Source organism: Canis lupus, chromosome 9, assembly GCF_048164855.1.
Source record: "Canis lupus baileyi chromosome 9, mCanLup2.hap1, whole genome shotgun sequence".
NCBI lineage: Eukaryota > Metazoa > Chordata > Mammalia > Carnivora > Canidae > Canis > Canis lupus.
In genome coordinates this window covers 64,890,611-64,908,673 of record NC_132846.1, presented here as the reverse complement: position 1 = coordinate 64,908,673, position 18,063 = coordinate 64,890,611, and the positions used below count along the sequence as shown (strand labels likewise).

Here is an 18,063-nt window from a genome sequence, read left to right as displayed (position 1 = left end):
GGCTCCCTGCAGGGAACCTGCTTCTCCCTCTGCCTGTGTCTCTGCCTCTCTCTCTATGTGTCTCTCATGAATAAATAAAATATTTTTAAAAGAATAAAGTATCAGTAAAATATGGGAATGGTAAGAATCAGTAAAACATTGGAGCCTCACCACCTACTTCTCGAGCAGGTAATTGAACCTCACTGAGCCTGTGTCCTGTCTACAAGGTGGGGATGACTGTGTCTCACTCACATTCTTTCTCCATCCAGTTTTATCGAGAAATAACTGACACATGTCCCTGTATGCATTCAAGGTGAACAGCAAGGTGGTTTGGTTCACACATATTGTGATAGAATGATCATGACGGGCTGGGTCAGCATCTCCCGGTCTTAGCGTTAGGGTGATCTGGAAAGAACACTGTCTGGGTCACATGAAACATCAGTGAGGGCTCGGAAGCAGCCAACATCATGACTTCTGTTGTTGTCACCAGCACTGGAATATCCTCAGATGGAGTTGGGTCCAGAATCACAATCCACTCGGCTTGTAGGATGGGCAGACAGGACAGATCCTTTCAAATAAAATAGGTCCCTTCCTGTTTGCGGCACACTGCCTTCGGCCGGTTCCAGGAACTGACCTGGCAAATATTGACGGGCCGCCCTGGTCTACAAACATCATTTCCTGTGGATAGGAGGCCACGCAGTGCTGAAGACCTGGGGTCCCCAACCCGGGGAGCTCACTGTGAGTACCATACCTATGTCCCAGGTGGAGGTAGGGGTGGCTGCGTCTCTTCTCTCTCTCTCTCTCTCTCCCTCTCTCCCTTTCACTTTCTCTCTGTCCCTACTCCCCCTTTATCTCTCTGTCTCTCTCTCTGTCTCTTTCCCTCCTTCTCTCTAGCTTTCTCTCCTTTCTCTTTCTCTCTCTCTCTCTCCCCCCCCCCCCCGCCCCCGCCTCTCTGTCTCTGGTTTTGGCAGCAGGGATGGGACAACTGGGTCCCCAAAGGAGAAATGCAATGATATACAGCTTCTAAAGCTTTAGGTAGGAATTTCAGGTTTTACACAGTTTTATGAAAAACTTGGCCATCAAAAAAGTCGAGAGAGGAACTCCCAGGACTCCTAGTGATTAGACACTAGTATCACCCAAAGCAAAATGACGACGTTGCTGTAGCAAATTTATTAGAGACTCATAGCAAAAGGTTCACACTCCAGAGCCCTTGTCTAGAATCTGAATCATGCTCCTGCCACCTAACAGGTACTCATCTTGATCCTGAGCTGTTTCTCCATATGCACCGCAAGGGTACTAATACTCGTGTCTTAAGGTTCTCATAGGGATTCAGTTAAGTGACATGAATCAATTATCAACAAAGTCACCGCTGGCATTTGCACAATACCATTCTTCAGGGCATGTGACTGCTCTGGCATTTCAAGAGCTTTCTCTCTCCCAGCAAACTTCTCCAGTCTCTGAGATGATCCTAAATACCACCCACTCCCCCCCCCCCCTGCATTTGAGAACACATCTGGTTGGGAACGTCCCAACCTGTGATACAATGGACGTACTATCCCCACACAAGATAAACAATAGATGGGAATATTACCATGAATTAATGGAGTTTTCAGTTTCCCCCAGGATCTTTCTGGAAAAGAAATAAAGAAATAAATTGGATGTAATTACACCAGACCTCTGTAGAAAAGGGTGAAAATTAACATTGCATGCTTTCTGTGTGTCAGGTGCTGCACACACCACATGCCCTGTAATCCTTCAGTGCCCCCCACCCTTGGAAGGTAGGCACTATCCTTTATATTTTGCAAATGGGGACACTGCCGGTCAGAGAGTTTCCTTTGTACAGATCCCACAGTGAGATACTGCAGAGTCTATTTCAAACCCAAGCCTTCTGATGTTCCATCCACTTTGGGAAATATAGCCTTCTGCAAGTCTGGGAATCATTGGGGTGCAGAAGGGTAAAAATGGTGAGTTCAATGGTATGAAAAAGAATAAACCAGAACCAGTTTTATTACAGCAGCATTTCTAGTTTTCCCCAGGAGCAGACCGACTTTTAAATTGTTCTGCTTCCCAACGTGAATGGAACCTGTCAATAGGGAAGCCCCCCAGAGCTCTGGGGGAGGGAGGGAGGAGGTGGCCTCAGGAAATTGCCTGCAGTACTTTGCCCAGCAAACTGTTTCAACATAACTGATAACCAGGCTGTATTCATCCCTCCCGACAACTGGCCTGGGGGGTTTTGAGGGCCTATAAACCATCTACAAAATATATTCTCTCCCACACCACCATGGCATTTGTGATTGATACAGAGGTCATTGGTTTGGGCAAAAGGCGCCAATTAAGACACAAACATTATAAAGACAGAAGAACCAAGGGATAGGGTGGTCAGCAGTGGAAGGGTCAGTTCTGAAGGGAGCAAGGGGGTGGGACTCTCCTTACTGAGGACGTCAAGGTGTGGGGGAGTCCGAGTAGCCATGCGACAGAGTGTCCTCTGTGAGGATGTGCGGAGGTGTGCATGGAGGCCCTGAAAGGGACAGGGGCACTAGACAGGGGGCAGAGTGAGCAGAGATAAGCCATGTCTACATTGCAGTTCCACCTGGAGCTGGAGCTGCCTTCCCTGCCCTGAGGAAGGAGTCTCCCACTCCTACACCACTTTGATTCCCCAGGGGTACCTCGAAGGCTTCTCTGGCACATTTTATAACCTAACCTATGAGAGAGATGGTATTCATTTCCTAGGGCTGCCCCAACAAAGCACCACAAACTGGATAGTTTCAATGACAGAAATGTATTGTCCCCATAGTCGTGGAGGCTGGAAGTTGGAGATCTAGATGCTGGTGGTGGGGCTGATTCTTTCTGAGACTGGGGGGTTGGGTGGGGTGGGGGCAGGAAGCAAGAGAGAGCCTGCCCCAGGCCTCTCCCCAAGCTGCTGGGGGTTTGCAGGCAATCTCTGGCATCCTTGGCTGTAGAAGCATCATCTCGATCTCTGCCTTTGTCTTCACGAACTCTGCCTGAGTTCATGTCTGGGGCCAAATGTCCCCTTCTTAGAAGTACATCAGTTGTATTCAATTGGGGCCCATCTAATGACTTCATCTTAACCAATTACATCTCAACCACCCCTTTTCCAAACAAACATTCTGAGATATGGGGGATTCCAGCTTCAACATACAAAATTGGGGGGGTAGCAATTCAATCCGTGATGGACATCTTCCCCAAACATCTGCATCAATTAAGATACAGGATTCAGCTGCTACATGTGACAAGGGGAGCTTGGGGTAACAGGTTTGATCAAGACAGAGTTGACCCATCCTCCCAGGCTCCATCCTTCCCATGGCTTTGCTATCCTTTGTGAGAGGCCCTCATCCACCAGGTCCCCATGACTCATCATCACATCAACACTCCAGCTAATGAAAAACCACAAGAGTAGAGGGTACTCCCCTTTCTTCAAGGACCTGACACAGGAGCTGCACACACCATCCTCTCTCCTCCAATTGGCAAGAGTGACATTAATGACCACACCTGGGTGCTAGCCTCACTCACTGTCACAGTGTCCTGAGCATCTGCTCCATAGCCACTCCAATCTTTGAAACTTAATGAATGATCCAAAGAATGACTGGAAAGAAGAAAGAAGAAAGAAAAAGAAAGGAAGGAAGGAAGGAAGGAAGGAAGGAAGGAAGGAAGGAAGGAAGGAAGAAAGAAAGAAAGAAGGGTGGAGGGATGGAGGGAGGGAGGGACAATAAACCATGGAAGTTTGTTTCTAGAGCCCAGAGTCCTTTTCTCAACCAAACTTTATAGACAAACAATTAATACATCAAGCAGATTTAGGGCTGCTGCTCGGACTGCAGCCTTGGGGGAAATGTCAGAGCCCTGCTGGCTCACCCTCCACCTCATCTTCTGTAGGGTCCCTCATGACACCTGTGTGGGGTACAGTTTGGACGAGGCTCAATATATGGGCAATGGGGAGCAATGAAGTTATTTATGAGTAGAATGACATGTTCAACGTCTTGTTTTCAGAGGATGGGTCCAGTTTGGCTGTGGCTGCTGGGAGCAGGGATCCTGCCCTCTGTACACTGTCAGCCCTTTTCTGCCCATGGAGATAAGAGTCTGGGGGTGCCTCACGCTCCCAGGGATCATCTCTCCTCGCCCGACCCCGCCTACCACAAAATCACACCCACCATCACCAACTTTGCCTTGCATCTGTACAAGCAGCTGGCCGCAGAAACCTCAGGAAACATCTTCTTTTCCCCTGTGAGCATCTCTACCTCGTTGGCCCTGCTCTCTCTTGGGGCCCAAGTTAACACCTCAACTCAGATCTTGGAAGGCCTTGGCTTCAACCTCACGGAGACCCCAGAGGCTGACATCCACCGTGGTTTCCAGAGCCTCATCCATACCCTTGACCTGCCCAGTTCCAAACTTGAACTGAAAGTAGGCAACTCCTTGTTCCTGGACAAGCAACTAAAGCCTCAGCAGCACTTTTTGGACACTATCAGGGAGCTGTATGGAGCTTTTGCTTTTTCTGCCAACTTCACGGATTCCGCCACAACCAGGAGGCAGATTAATGAGTACGTGAGAAAGCAGACGTATGGGCAGGTGGCGGATGGCCTCCAGGAGTTCACGCAAGACACGCTCATGGTTCTCTTGAATTACATCTTCTTCAAAGGTGAGGGCTGGCTGGGGCAGAAATACACCTCCACCACCTCTAGTCCTGCCCCTGAAAGCCACCTGCCTTCAAGTCTTATTGCTGTTCCTTCGGGGAATTGCCTCGATATATTTAAATAATCTTCCTATAGGACCGCTTCTTGATTTATCAATATTTGTTTTCTCTTGCCATGTTTCTTCTGTTCAGTTTTTATCCTGATTTCCTTTTGTTATACATTCAATCATACTCTTTTAGGAATAATTCCTTTTTAAGAAAAGTCTTATTTTTTTAAATCTTATTTTTATATTAGTATCTATTTTGAACATAGAAAAATATACAGAGAATAATATAAAACCACCATACACTCCCCCACCAAGAATGAACCAATATTGACAATTTACCATTTGTTTCAGATTTTTATTTTTTTTAATACAATGTTGCAGGGAGAGTTCAGTTCCTCTTTAACCCTTCCCTAGTCCCATTTCCCTCCTTCCATCCCTCCCCAGAGGCAATCACTATCCTGGGAGTGGTGTGCATCCTTCTCACCCATGTGCTCCTACCATGAACACCTGAAGTTTATATCCATAATCCCATCTAACCCAGTGTATGTGTTCTAAATTTTACAAGAATAGTATCATACTGTACAACTTACCTTGCACTTTATGTTTTAGTGTCCTCACCACATCCTTTTAAAGATTTATTTATTTATTTTAGAGAGAGGGGGTGTAGGGGGCAGAGGGGAAAAGAGACACTCTCAAGCAGACTCCATGCTGAGTGAGAAGCCTGACGTGGGGCTCAACCTCATAACCCTGAGACCATGACATGAGCTGAAACCAAGAATTGAATGCTTAACCAACTGAGCCACCCAAGTGCTCCGGATCTTAATTTGTACAAACAGCTTTTTAGTTTATTTTGACTGTTGTTGCATTGGACATGTCATACTTGCAGGGCCCATTTCTTTACTCCTGTTATTTCCTGATTTAGCAGCATATATCTCTATTCTGGTCCTAAGAAAATGAATTCTTCCTTTTTTTTTTTTTTTTTTTAAAAGCTTGGGCCCAATCAGATGTCCTTTGTTTTTTACCTACTGGTTTTGTCATTTCCAGGTTCCACATTACATTTAGTCACTGCATCAATGTGGGCTCCTCTGGGCTGCAACAGTTTCTTAGACCGTCTTTGCTCTCCATGACCTTGCTGATTTTAAAGAGTACTGGCTACTTTGCAGAATGTCTCTCAGCTGGGATTGATTTGCCTGCTTTTCCCATGATTAAGACAGGGGTGATGGGTCGTGGGGAGGAAGCCACAGAGGGGAAGTGGCATTCTTTCTTATCACATCAAGTCAAGGATGCATACTATCAGCGTGACTTATCACTGTTGATGTTGACTTTGACCATCTGGCTAAGGGCATGTTTGCCAGATTTCCCTGTTGTGAAGATACCCTTTCCCCATTGCCGCACTGCGCTCTTTGGAGGAAGTCACTATGTACATCCCACATTTAGGGAGTGGGGAGTTATGCTCATCTCCTTAAGAAAGGAGGATCTACCTAAATTATTTGGAATTCTTTCCATATGCGACATTTCTCTCTTCTCTCATGTTTATTTATTCAATCATTTACTTACATCATTATGGACTCAAGGATATTTATTTTATATTTTGAATTGTAACGCACTCCTACTTAGCTTTGTGGCTTAAAATTTTCCAACATTGATCAGAAGATCAATGGTTGGTTCCTATGTCCCTGGATATGCCTCCATCATTGCTGATTTTTTTAAAAGATTTTATTTATTTATTCATGATAGACAGAGAGAGAGAGGCAGAGACACGTGCAGTGGGAGAAGCAGGCTCCATACCGGGAGCCCGACGTGGGACTCGATCTCAGGACTCCAGGATCGCACCCTGGGCTGAAGGCAGGCACTAAACCACTGAGCCACCCAGGGATCCCCTGATTTTTTTTTTCTTTTGGAGCACTCCTTACTTTCTGGCACTACAAGACACTCCAGGCTCATCTTTTATATCTCCTGCTTCCTGAAAAATGTCCTTTTGTCTCTCTGTGCTGCCCCTTCTTCAGCTCCAACTTCTCTTTTACTAATTTTCTCAGAACAATTAGTATCTACTATTTCACTCATCCACTGAGTTTTTAATTTCACTGATTGTATTCTCACTTTGATGGCCTATTTTTCTCAAATCAACCTGTTCTTATGAATTGTACTCCTTCCTTTTTTAAAAACACACTTTAAAAAAAAATGTCTTTCAGATTATTCTATTGCCTGGAGGTCTTGAACTGTGAACTCTTCTTGGTTTGCTGCCCCAACTGTTTCTCTTTCAAGAGAGGATTGAAATTTTCAGCTTTGGGCTCATCTTCAGTAGAAATTATCTTTTCGTGAATTTCTGATGGCCTGTTGTGGAAGGGTCTCCAGGAGACAATTTCACATTTGCCTCTGTTATAGTCCTATTGGTTACACTGGTTCTATTTTAATTTATAGGTTGGGGAGTCCCTGCACTGAATGATTAATGAGAACATAGACCAGTCTTAGGTTGGGGAGTTCCTACACTAAATGAGTAATAAAAACAAAGAACCCAGACCAGGTGACTCTTCTCCTCCACCCCCCACCTGGAAATGTAGTGACCTGTCCTAACTCATCCCTGGGCTGTGGGGCAGAGTTTTTTAATCCAGGCTTCCCAGATGGTGAAGGGATTACCTTTCATAGCTTTTGACTATTTGCAGAGAGATCAGTTTCAAGTGCAAGCCTGAGTTTTATTTAGTTCCCCTGAGAAGACATTAAATCCCATCCCCAAGGGCTGTGTTTGATTTGGATAACCCATGAACCAGATGACTTTGGTTCCAAATCAGAGATGTGCATTCCTGCTTTGTAACCAGAAGCTTTGATTCTTGTTTTTGAACTTAGCTTTCTTTCTTTTTTCTTTCTTTCTTTTTCTTTCTTTCTTTCTTTCTTTCTTTCTTTCTTTCTTTCTTTCTTTCTTTCTTCTTTCTTTCTTTCTTTCTTTCTTTCTTTCTTTCTTTCTTTCTTTCTTTTTTCTCCAGCTTCTCTGGGTGTTTACTCAGGAAAAAGAAAAAACAGATTTTTCTGCTTTAACTTTGTCTGTGATACTGATCAGAAGACTCAAGGACCTAAGTCTTAATCGTTCTTGATTCTCCAGAGTCTGACACAGGGTCAAGTATGTTTTATTTTTTTCCAATCAATAAAAGGGAAACTTTATTAAGGCTCCAGGGCCTCAGACCTCAGGCAGAAGGCCAATCTGTGGACAAAGGAAGAGCCAGTGGAATGGCCTTATCTGACCTTCATCTTGGGGCACAGGTTGTTGGTGTGGCCACAATTCTTATTGGGGCAGTTGATAACGTGGGGGTGCTAATCATCTTGCCACAGTTGTATTTCTGGACCATCTTCAGAGGGTAGTCTTCACGAGGTCACCCTTGCAGTGAAGTACCAAGTACAGGGAGTACTCTTTCTGGATACTAAGCAAATGAAGCCATCCTCTGGCAAAGCTTAGACATTTCTGGTGAGTCAAGATAGCCTTCTTCTTTTGAATTTTGGCTTTGAAATTATCAGTGCCATCACTGGGCTTGACCTTGAGGGTGATGGTCTTGCCTGTCAGGATCTTCACAAAGATCTGCATCTCTCCATCTGACACAAGGCTGCTACCACCAGACCACTCGGACACCTTGTTGAAGAGAAAGAGGGTCAAGTATATGTTGAATGTTTGCTGCATGAGTGATTTCAATTTGAAGTTAGGTCTCATGTTTGAAGCCTCTAGGGATGATGTTCATTAATTTACTAAAAAACATTTATCAAGACCGATTAGATTTCAGGGACTTTGCTAACATCTTGGGAAAATCTGTGAATAAGATTATTTTCCTACCCTTGCAGAGCTCACAGTCCCACATGTGCTATGAATAAGCAAAAGGGCAACTGTAACTCAATGGAAAAGTGATGCTCTGTTTGGGTAGGTCTGGATACCATGGAGTTCTCAAAAGATACACTTTTCCAGACTTGAAGAGTGAAGGAAGGCTTTCTGGAAGGGAAGGCATCTCAACAGGCATCTGTTGAGACATGAAGAATGAGTTGGATTTACTCAGGCAAAGAGGCTGTGGGAGAGGCGGGGAGAAGAGGGTTCAAGCTGAAAAACCAGCATGTGCAAAGGTCCAAGGAAAAGAGAAATCATTGCATTTTCAAGGAACTGAAATGATTTAGTTGGACTAGAACACAGAACACAATGGCATAATACTTGGGGGACAGCGCCATGAGTTGCAATAAAAAACTAAGCAGAAGGGATGCCTGGGTGGCTCAGTGGTTGAGCATCTGCCTTTGGTTCAGTGCATCATTGCAGGGTCCTGGGATCGAGTCTTGCATCAGGCTTCCCCAGGAGAGCCTGCTTCTCCCTCTGCCTATGCCTCTGCCTCTCTCTCTGTGTCTTTCATGAATAAATAAATAAAAATCTTTTTTAAAAAAAAGGTAAGAAGGAACTTTGTTGAGGACCCTAGACTTTACCTGTAGGGCTCCAGAATTACCAAGAAGTTAGAAGCAATGGAGTGACATGATTACATCTGTTTTAAGATCAGTCTGGTCACAATGTGGAAACTGAATTTGGTGGGGAGGAAGGGTGGGAGAGCAGAGACAAGTCAGGAGGTTCTTGAAGTAGTTCAATATAAGTAAGATGGCAGCCTTGGATAAAGGTGCAGCTCTGGAGGTAGAATCAGCAATGCTTGGTCACTGAGAGGTTGTGAAGAAGAGGTAGAGGGTGAGCCAGCTTTCCATCACCAAGACCAGCACTTTCAGGAGGCCAAATCTGGAGGCTGTTGTATGTGGAGATTGTAAGTAGGAGAGAAGATACTACACACAAAAACAATGCTGTGACATTGTTATGCATTTCTAACTGTCTTAATGAGCTTTTGCATTATATTTAGCATTTTGTTAACTGAATTCTTTCTTCTTTTTCAATTTGAATATTAGGAAATTCAGAGGTAGAGGGGGCTCTTGACCTTCTCTATAGAAAGTTATTGTTTAGAGGCAGCATGGCAGAGAGGGGTCAAATCAGTGTTTGCAGAGAACATGATCTATGGAGCCAGTCAAGCCCCAGTCTGCTCTACCACCTAATGGCTCTGAAGACTGGGTATGTTTCTATAAATTCACAGGGACTTAGTTTCTAATTGCTGACATGGAGATCATAATACTTATTTAATATTTATGTTCATGAAAAAGTAAAAAGATAATGCCTTGCACATGGAAGGTAGTTAGTAGATGGAAAATACCTTTTAGCTTCTTGAAAGCTAAGTTTCTCTGAAATAGAACAAAATCATAGACCATTAGAACTCTACCTCTGGGGACTGACTCTAGTGGCTGAGCCAGCCCTAAGTTCTGGCAGGCTGGTTCTGTATCCATGCCACTTCTCTACCTCATATTTATGCATACCCAAGAGGAAGTCAGTGTGGCTTAGTGTCTGTCTTCCCAGAGTTGCTCTTTTAGAGTATGTTCTCATAGTTTTATGAATTTTGTGTCTTAAGCCAAGTGGAAGCATCCTTTCAGTCGCTACCAGACCCAGAAGCAAGAGAGTTTCTCTGTGAATGAGAGGACTTCCCTCCACATCCCCATGATGCACCAAAAGGAAATGCACAGATTCCTCTATGACCAAGAAATGGCTTGCACTGTCCTCCAGATAGAATACAGTGGAAATGCCATGGCTCTGCTGATCCTACCTGACCCAGGAAAAATGGAGCAGGTGGAGGCAGCTCTGCAGCCAGAGACCCTGAGAAAATGGGATCAGTGGCTTTTGCCCAGGTAAGTGTCAAAGCAGAAGGACTCCAGGCAACTTGATTCAAGAACCCAGGCAGGCCTTGATCAATGATAACTTCAAATGCCCAACCCCTAGGTTTGGCTCATCATTCAGCCCTTTTTTTTAATAATAAATTTATTTTTTATTGGTGTTCAATTTGCCAACATACAGAATAACACCCAGTGCTCATCCCATCAAGTGCCCCCCTCAGTGCCCGTCACCCATTCAGCCCTTTAAATAACTACATGAGTAAAATGAGGCTATAATCACTGCCACATTGGGTTGGTTGGAGGATTGATCAAGTCGCACATAGGAAGTTGGAGACTGGTCATGATAAGTACTTATCAGACATTAATCATTCTTATCTCTTCCTGGGTGTTTTTATGGCCAACCTTCTTTCCTCTTGTTTCTCCCTTTTACCAGAATAATTTACTACCAGAAGGTAGCGACATATAGCCAAAAGATCAGACTAAGGACAATTAATATGAATAATTATGACTCCCACAAAACAGTGTATATTTCTTAAAAGAGTTCTTCTTTTTTCATTTATGTAAAAATTAGTTTGACCAAAATGCAGAAAAAAATGATACTACTATACATGTTCAATTGCAAGATCTAAACAAAAAGCATAGGTTTTATTCAATTGCACAATTTGCTAGTGTACCTCGTGAGTAATGTGATGCTTAATAAGTAAGAGTAAGGAGCAAAGGATATGGATAAGCTAGAAGCAGGGTGATTTTGTCAGAACTGTAAATTTGAGTTGGTCCCCACAGTGATGGGGAATATAGAATGTTTCGGCTTTGAGATGTTATCCAGGAATGCAGAAATCTAACAAAGATGAAATGTGTAGCCTTATTGACAAAACAGTCCATATCTAGTTTAATCAGGAGGTTTTTTTTATCATTTATTAACTTGGTCCTGAAGAAGGACTTAAAGTCCTAGGTAGGTATATCTTCAATTTGCCATTCCTGAAGTATAGAGGAAAGATAAAGTTAGACCAAATACTTTATCTCTGCCTTGCTGTGAGGCCCCCCCTGTCCAATATTTGGCTAACATTGCTCAATTATTGATGGCTAGCAGTCTTTTTGATAGAGCTTCTCTGAAAAAAGTACCCCTATTTTAATTAAAACATTTCTTAAAGAAATTAAATACCAAGAGGAGTACCATAAAAATCAAAGTGCTGGGGATCCCTGGGTGGCGCAGCGGTTTAGCGCCTGCCTTTGGCCCAGGGCACGATCCTGGAGACCTGAGATCGAGTCCCACGTCGGGCTCCCGGTGCATGGAGCCTGCTTCTCCCTCTGCCTGTGTCTCTGCCTCTCTCTCTCTCACTGTGTGCCTATGATAAATAAATTTAAAAAATTTTTTTAAAAAATCAAAGTGCTAATTTCATGGGATCTCAACCCTACCCACTTCTATCTCATTTTTCAGTTTGTGGTTTTTCTTACTATGGTTTCAACCTTTTCTGGTATGCCTAGACTTCATTTTCCAGCTAATTTCTTCCTGGGATCTATCTTGTCTCATGAGAGCTCTGGTATGGAATCTGACTTTGAGTTCTAATTATCTCTTGCTGTATAATAAACCACCTGAAAATGGAATGGCTTGAAAAAAATATCTATTATCACTCTTGATCCAGTGAGTGGGTTGGGCTCAGCCTTGTGGTTCTCACGTGGGGCTTTCCTGCACCGGTGTCAGATGCTGGCCAAGGCTGAAGCAGTGAAGACTCCTCTACTGGATGTCTGGTGCATGGTCTAGCCGGCTGCTCAGATAAAGGTTGAGCAGGTGTCCTCTCTCCATGCAGCATCTCCATGAGACTAGCATGGGCTCCTGCACATCAGCACAGCATAGTTGATGTTGCCATATGGCAGCTCAGGGCTCCAGGAAGGAGTGTTCCGAAAGGCAGGAAGTGAAAGTTCTTGCTCTTTTGAGATCTGGGCTCCAATGTGTCTCTTCTGTCACATGCTTTTTGTCAGAGCAGTCACAGAACCCACCTCAGTTTGGAGGGGGCGGGGTATAGACCAAACCTCTTGATGTCCCTCTTTCATCTTAAACCCACCAGCAGTTGGTAGACATCAGTTGCCCTCATGCCCACAGGAGCCTTCCCTCAGCTTTACAACCACAGTGAGGGATAGGAAAAGGTGCCCGTGTTTGGGCAGAGATTTGAGTGCCAAATAAAAGAGATACAGGTCAAGGACAGAGGTCAGGATAAGAAACTATCCCTATTGTCTATGAATCTATATAGCTGTGGTCAGTTTCCGATTCTAGCCCCGTATTCTCAAACTCCTTTGAGGCAAGCCTGTCCCTTCTTCCAGCACAGGAAGAAATACCATAGAATCTTCTAGACTGATGGATATTCCCTCTGTAAGGTCTGGGGTTTTTGAGGGTTTTTTTTAAGATTTTATTTATTCATTCATGAGAGACACACACACACAGAGACAGAGACAGAGACAGAGAGGCAGAGACACAGGCAAAGGGAGAAACAGGCTCCATGCAGGGAGCCCGACATGGGACTCAATCCCAGGTCTCCAGGATCAGGCCCTGGGCTGAAGGCAGTGCTAAACTGCTGAGCCACCCGGGCTACCCAGGTTTTGGGTTTTTTTTTAATAGATCCCATGACCAGCATGGACTCCAATGCAGAGCTTTAACTCATGACCCTGAGATCAAGACCTGAGCTGAGATCAAGAGTCAGACACTTAACCAACTGAGCCATCCAAGTGCCCCAGGAAAGTCTGTTTTGACCTCTCACTTTGACCTTCAACAAAGCCAAACCAACCCAAGTTATTTTTCTAAATCTCAGATGTCCTCTGTTATTATTTCTCATGCCATAGAGTTTTAATATCACAGCAGCACTTTAATGGGCTTTCAAACATGAAAATATCAGACTGCCAGACCTCCCTCTACTCAGCTGTGAGGAAGGTTCATGCACTCTCTGGTAACTGTTCATTCTTCATTGACATGGGTTGAACACCTGCCATGTTCTGGGTCTCTACCAGACTTCCTCTCCTAGACTCCACTCAGACCCCTCCATGGCTTGGGCCTGCCCACAAGTGCTGCCTGTGGAAAATCTGCCAAGTGGGCCAAGATAGCCTTATTTTCTATTCTCTATAGCCTCTTGTCTTCAATGTTTGACCCATGACTTCCAAATGCCTCTCACTTTGATTAGACATTTTGACACTCACATAATCCTAGAAGGTAACTGGCAATGAATCTCTAAGCTGATTTAGGGTATCTAACCTGAATTCATTAGAGGTCGAAGTTTCCAAGCTGGTTATTACCTAGCCAAGCTTGCAGACACCCTGCCCCAGCAACGGTCAAACAACAAGCAGAACTATCCCAAGAAGAGAAGGACAGATTTGCTCAGTGTCAAAAAGAACTTGTGAATTTACTGTAGGCAATGTGGTGATCCTATGGCAAAGGTCAGCCGCAGGACAGAGAGTAGCCCATACTCTGCATACACATACCATCCCTCATCAGATCTTCACAATGACCTGAAGTCCAGGCAGTAAGAGCCTGTGGTAGCTTGTATTATGGGATTGTCAGCAGGTATACTTAGGATAGAGTTCAGAAGGAGAACCAGCAGAACCTACTGATGAATTGGATATGAAGATAGGACAATGTTGGCACTATTTATCTTTCATGGTTATTATTTGGATCTAATCAATTAAGACTTGTAAAATCGGGGATACCTGGATAGCTCAGTGGTTTAGTGCCTGCCTGCAGCCCAGGGCATGATCCTGGAGTCCCAGGATCGAGTCCTACATCAGGCTCCCTGCATGGGGCCTGCTTTTCCCTCTGCCTATGTCTCTGTCTCTCTCTCTCTCTCTCTCTCTCTCTGTCTCTCATGAATAAATAAATAAAAATCTTTAAAAAAAAAAAAAGACTTGCAAAATCCCTTGCTTGATATCCAGCATGTAGGAAATGCTTCATAAATGTGCAGGAGATGAAAACTTATGGCCATGCCAAAAGTCTTCTCAGATCCAGACACAGGAGGGCTGAAGAGGTCACAAGAGGTCTGTAAGATCTGAAGAGAAGGGGGGCCCAGGGTCCTAGAATGTCCTGACACAGTAGAGAGTATTGTGATGGGATGGTTCCCATCTGAGAAACACTTCTTCCCAAAGCTGGGGCTGCTAACAGACAGGGTGGAAGCAGCATATTTAATGAGACAGCACCACCTCTCTGGCTGATTCTCTCTCCAGCCTGCTGGATTTACATCTGCCAAGGTTTTCCATTTCTGGAACATATAATCTTGAAGAAATACTTCCCCTCATTGGCCTCACCAACATCTTCAACTTAGAAGCTGACTTATCAGGAATCACTGAGCAGCTCAACAAAACCATCTCCCGGGTAAGGTGGCGAACATGGGTGGAGGGGAGGGTCTTTTCTCCATTGATGTGCGCATTTGAAAGTTAAGTTTTCCTTTCTTTTTCCTCTTCTGGGTCTTGATCACAATCTATAAGGCTTCTTTTCATGGGTAGCTCCCTTTCCACCTCTCCTCTGTGTTCCTCAGAGCAGGGACACGGAGTCTTGAAAAAGTGACAAGTATTCAGAGTCATCCATGGAGCCAGAATTTCCACAGGTGTGGGATTAGTTTTGTCTTCATTCCTTATACTTCCCCCAGGGCAGGCAGTGAAACTCTGTCTTTGTTGTAGTTAGATAGAGTAGTGGGGCATAAACAAAAGAATGTATCCATCAGCTTTGCTGCAGAGACAAGCATCCCCCAAATCTCAGAGCCTGAACAGGTTTATTTCATGTTCATGTTACATGTCAGAAGTGTGTCATGATCAGGGAATGTAGATCTACTTCACACTGCTTTTCCCTTCCAGGATGCAGGTGGAAGGAGAATCCCCTACTGGGGACATGCCATTCCCATAGCAATAGGAAAAAAGCAAGAGAAACTGTGTGGTGGCTCTTCACATTTTTCTTCACTGTGGCCTATGCCAAGGCCATTCATGTGCTACTGGCTAAAGCAAGTCTCATAGTCAAGATGGCCATCAGTTGGGGGGGGGCAGTCTGTGTTCTTCTACAGGAAGCATTATGAGTCACGGGACATGGGTGGAGATCCATGACCTTTTACTAGGAAGGGAGAGTTAATAGCTGGAAATAATATTGCACTTTTCCTTCCCTGCTCTATCTTTTATGTTTTAGGATAGGGTCATAATTGTTTGAGTTTTTGATATGAATTTCTTTTTTTTTCAAAAAAGTTTATTTATATGTTTTAGAGAGACAGAGAGAGAGATTGAGCACACAGGGGGAAGAGGCAGGGCAGAGCGAGGGAGAAAGAATCCCAAGCAGACTTGGAATTGAGACCAGTGTCAGGCTCTGTTCTATGGGGCTTGATCTCATGACCCTGAGATCATGACCTGAGCCAAAACCAAGAGTCAATTGCTCGACTGACTGTGCCACCCAGGTGCCCTCTTACTGTGAATTTCATAAGGGAAGTATTGTGTCTTCTGCTTGGGAAAGACCAGCTGAGATCAGGAACATGAACCAAGGCAATTGGGATATAGTCCTTTGTGTGTGCATGTGAGTGTGTGTGTGTGTGTGATTGTATGTACATGCCCATGGTGGAGAGGGTGAACAGGAAAAGAAATAACAGCCTTTTAGAGAATTTCTTTCACCGTGACCTTAAATGCTAGATGTATCTCTTCATAGAAATTTTTTTTTAAGATTTTATTTATTTCTTCACCAGGGGCAGAGACAGAGAGAGAGAGAGAGAAAGAGAGAGAGAGAGAGGCAGAGACACAGGCAGAGGGAGAAGCAGGCTCCATGCAGGGAGCCCGACATGGGACTCGATCCTGGGTCTCCGGGATCATGCTCTGGGCCAAAGACACTCGCTAAACCGCTGAGCCACCCAGTTCATAGAACTTTATAGAAATGCAAGAGATAGTCAAGGCCAGAATGTTTCAATTCTTTTTTTAAAGCCTCAGAATCCTTTCTTCCTGAAAAGGAGTGTGAAGATGAGGGTTTAGAAAAAGGAATTCTCACGGAGGCTGGTAGAGGGTTTGGCACATAGGACAACCAGGTTCCTTGAGCTCACATTAGTAACCATTGATTTAGGCTGAGCAACTCATTTTAAAGAAGCCAGCAAGGCTTGGAGACGGGCGTGAAGCTCGGGGCAGAAATTGTGCTCAGCCCATGGTCTCAGCACCCAGGTGCTTTTGGTATGCTCTAAAACTTGCCTTTGGGAGTTGCAGCCTGGTTCCTGTGCAGCCCTGCTAAGGCTCATCTGTCTTCTGCTAGAGAGCAAATAGCACCAACAAGGTGCTCTCATTCCCCAGGATGTGGTAGTGGGGAGAAAATGCAGAGAAGAAGCAGAAGCAATGATGACTGGAGTTGCCTCCTGGGGATATGGGGCCCTTGGGGCCTGGGGAGGTGACTCAGCTCCCTAGAACCACACAAGGTAGGATTTGTTTTCTGAGCGCACCCTGAGCTGATGCCATCTCTGTCCCTGTCTCCTCCTCCAGGTGTCACACAAGGCAACAGTGGACATGAATGTGTGGGGAACCAGGGCAGGGGCTGCCTCCAGCCTCCTCTCCCAGCCCCAGGCCCTGAATGCAACATTGGCCTCACAGGCTCGTTTCAATAGGCCTTTCCTGGTGCTCCTGTGGGAGATGACCACTCAGAGCTTGCTCTTCCTGGGCAAAGTCGTCAACCCAGCTGCTGGGTGACCGTGGTGGGAGGCCAGGTGGTGGCTCATCTCCCCCCAGAACAATTAGGAAAGCCAGCACCAGTCTCCACCACGGACTGCTGTGAGAATCAGTTAATTAGTGAACAAAGATCCTAATAAAGTTGACCTTGGGTTGTGTGAACATTGAGGTGCCATGTTTACAAGGGAAGGTCAATATGCAGAGCAGCTTTGAGCTACCTCCTCTACAGTCTCATTGAACCCAGGATCAACTGTGATCAGAAAGACAAAAATGAAAACAGCTTCATGTTTTGGCTTCCTGGGAGATATCCACCACTGTGTGTGGCCACCACTGCAGATCTTCCCTGAGGGTCCCAGGACAAGGCACAAAGGACATTAGAAGGAGTAAGCAGCTTTTCCCCTTCATAGTCACTTACCTTGGCTGTACAGAGAAGCGAGGCCCTCCTAAAATATAATGGGACACATGTTAGGGACTAGATCACCTTCAGAGGAGATTGGGACCAGGGTGGGGGCTCCAAATCACGGTCTATGAAAAGAAAGGAGTGTAATAATAGGTCAATGCAATAACAGGCCTAGGTAGCATGGGAGGTTAAATGGCCAAGGGCAACCCCAAAATCAAAGAAAGTGGGAGGGTTAACATGGCCAAGTGGACACAAACTTGGTCAGTGGGATCAATTTGGGGTCCATATTCAGTTGCAGTGGAGCATCTTTAGTGGTTGGAGGCTCTACTCCTACAAGTGTCCCCCTCCAGTCTCAAGGAGGCATCTGTCCAAATCTAATGGGAAAACCACAGAGATGCCAACTTAGCTCCATCTATGTGTCATGCAGGAGGAAATATCCATCCCCACAATGGAGGCAGTGCCAAGACCTAGAGGGCAGCTGTGGGTGGTGCATGTCTAGGAAAGAGTCATCCCCAAAATGCCATTGGAAGAAATATTCCCATCCACACCCTAAGGAGGTCAAACTTGAGTCTGAAAATGAAGTAGGTCTTAAATGAAGGGTAAGAGGGTAAGACAATCTG

At 44.9% G+C, this 18,063-nt stretch overlaps 1 protein-coding gene and 1 pseudogene across 1 annotated transcript; one reads left to right on the top strand and one right to left on the bottom strand.

Annotated features, from left to right (window-relative positions):
* Window positions 1-564: 564 nt before the first annotated feature.
* Window positions 565-17,205, top strand: SERPINA11 (serpin family A member 11). The gene is made up of 5 exons (XM_072837758.1): window positions 565-717; window positions 3,985-4,630; window positions 10,131-10,404; window positions 14,593-14,740; window positions 16,861-17,205. Exons 2-5 carry the CDS (start codon window positions 3,988-3,990, stop codon window positions 17,062-17,064), a joined length of 1,269 nt encoding a protein of 422 aa, XP_072693859.1. The 5' UTR covers window positions 565-717; window positions 3,985-3,987; the 3' UTR covers window positions 17,065-17,205.
* Window positions 7,900-8,245, bottom strand: LOC140639554 (ubiquitin-ribosomal protein eL40 fusion protein-like; annotated as a pseudogene).
* Window positions 17,206-18,063: the final 858 nt, after the last annotated feature.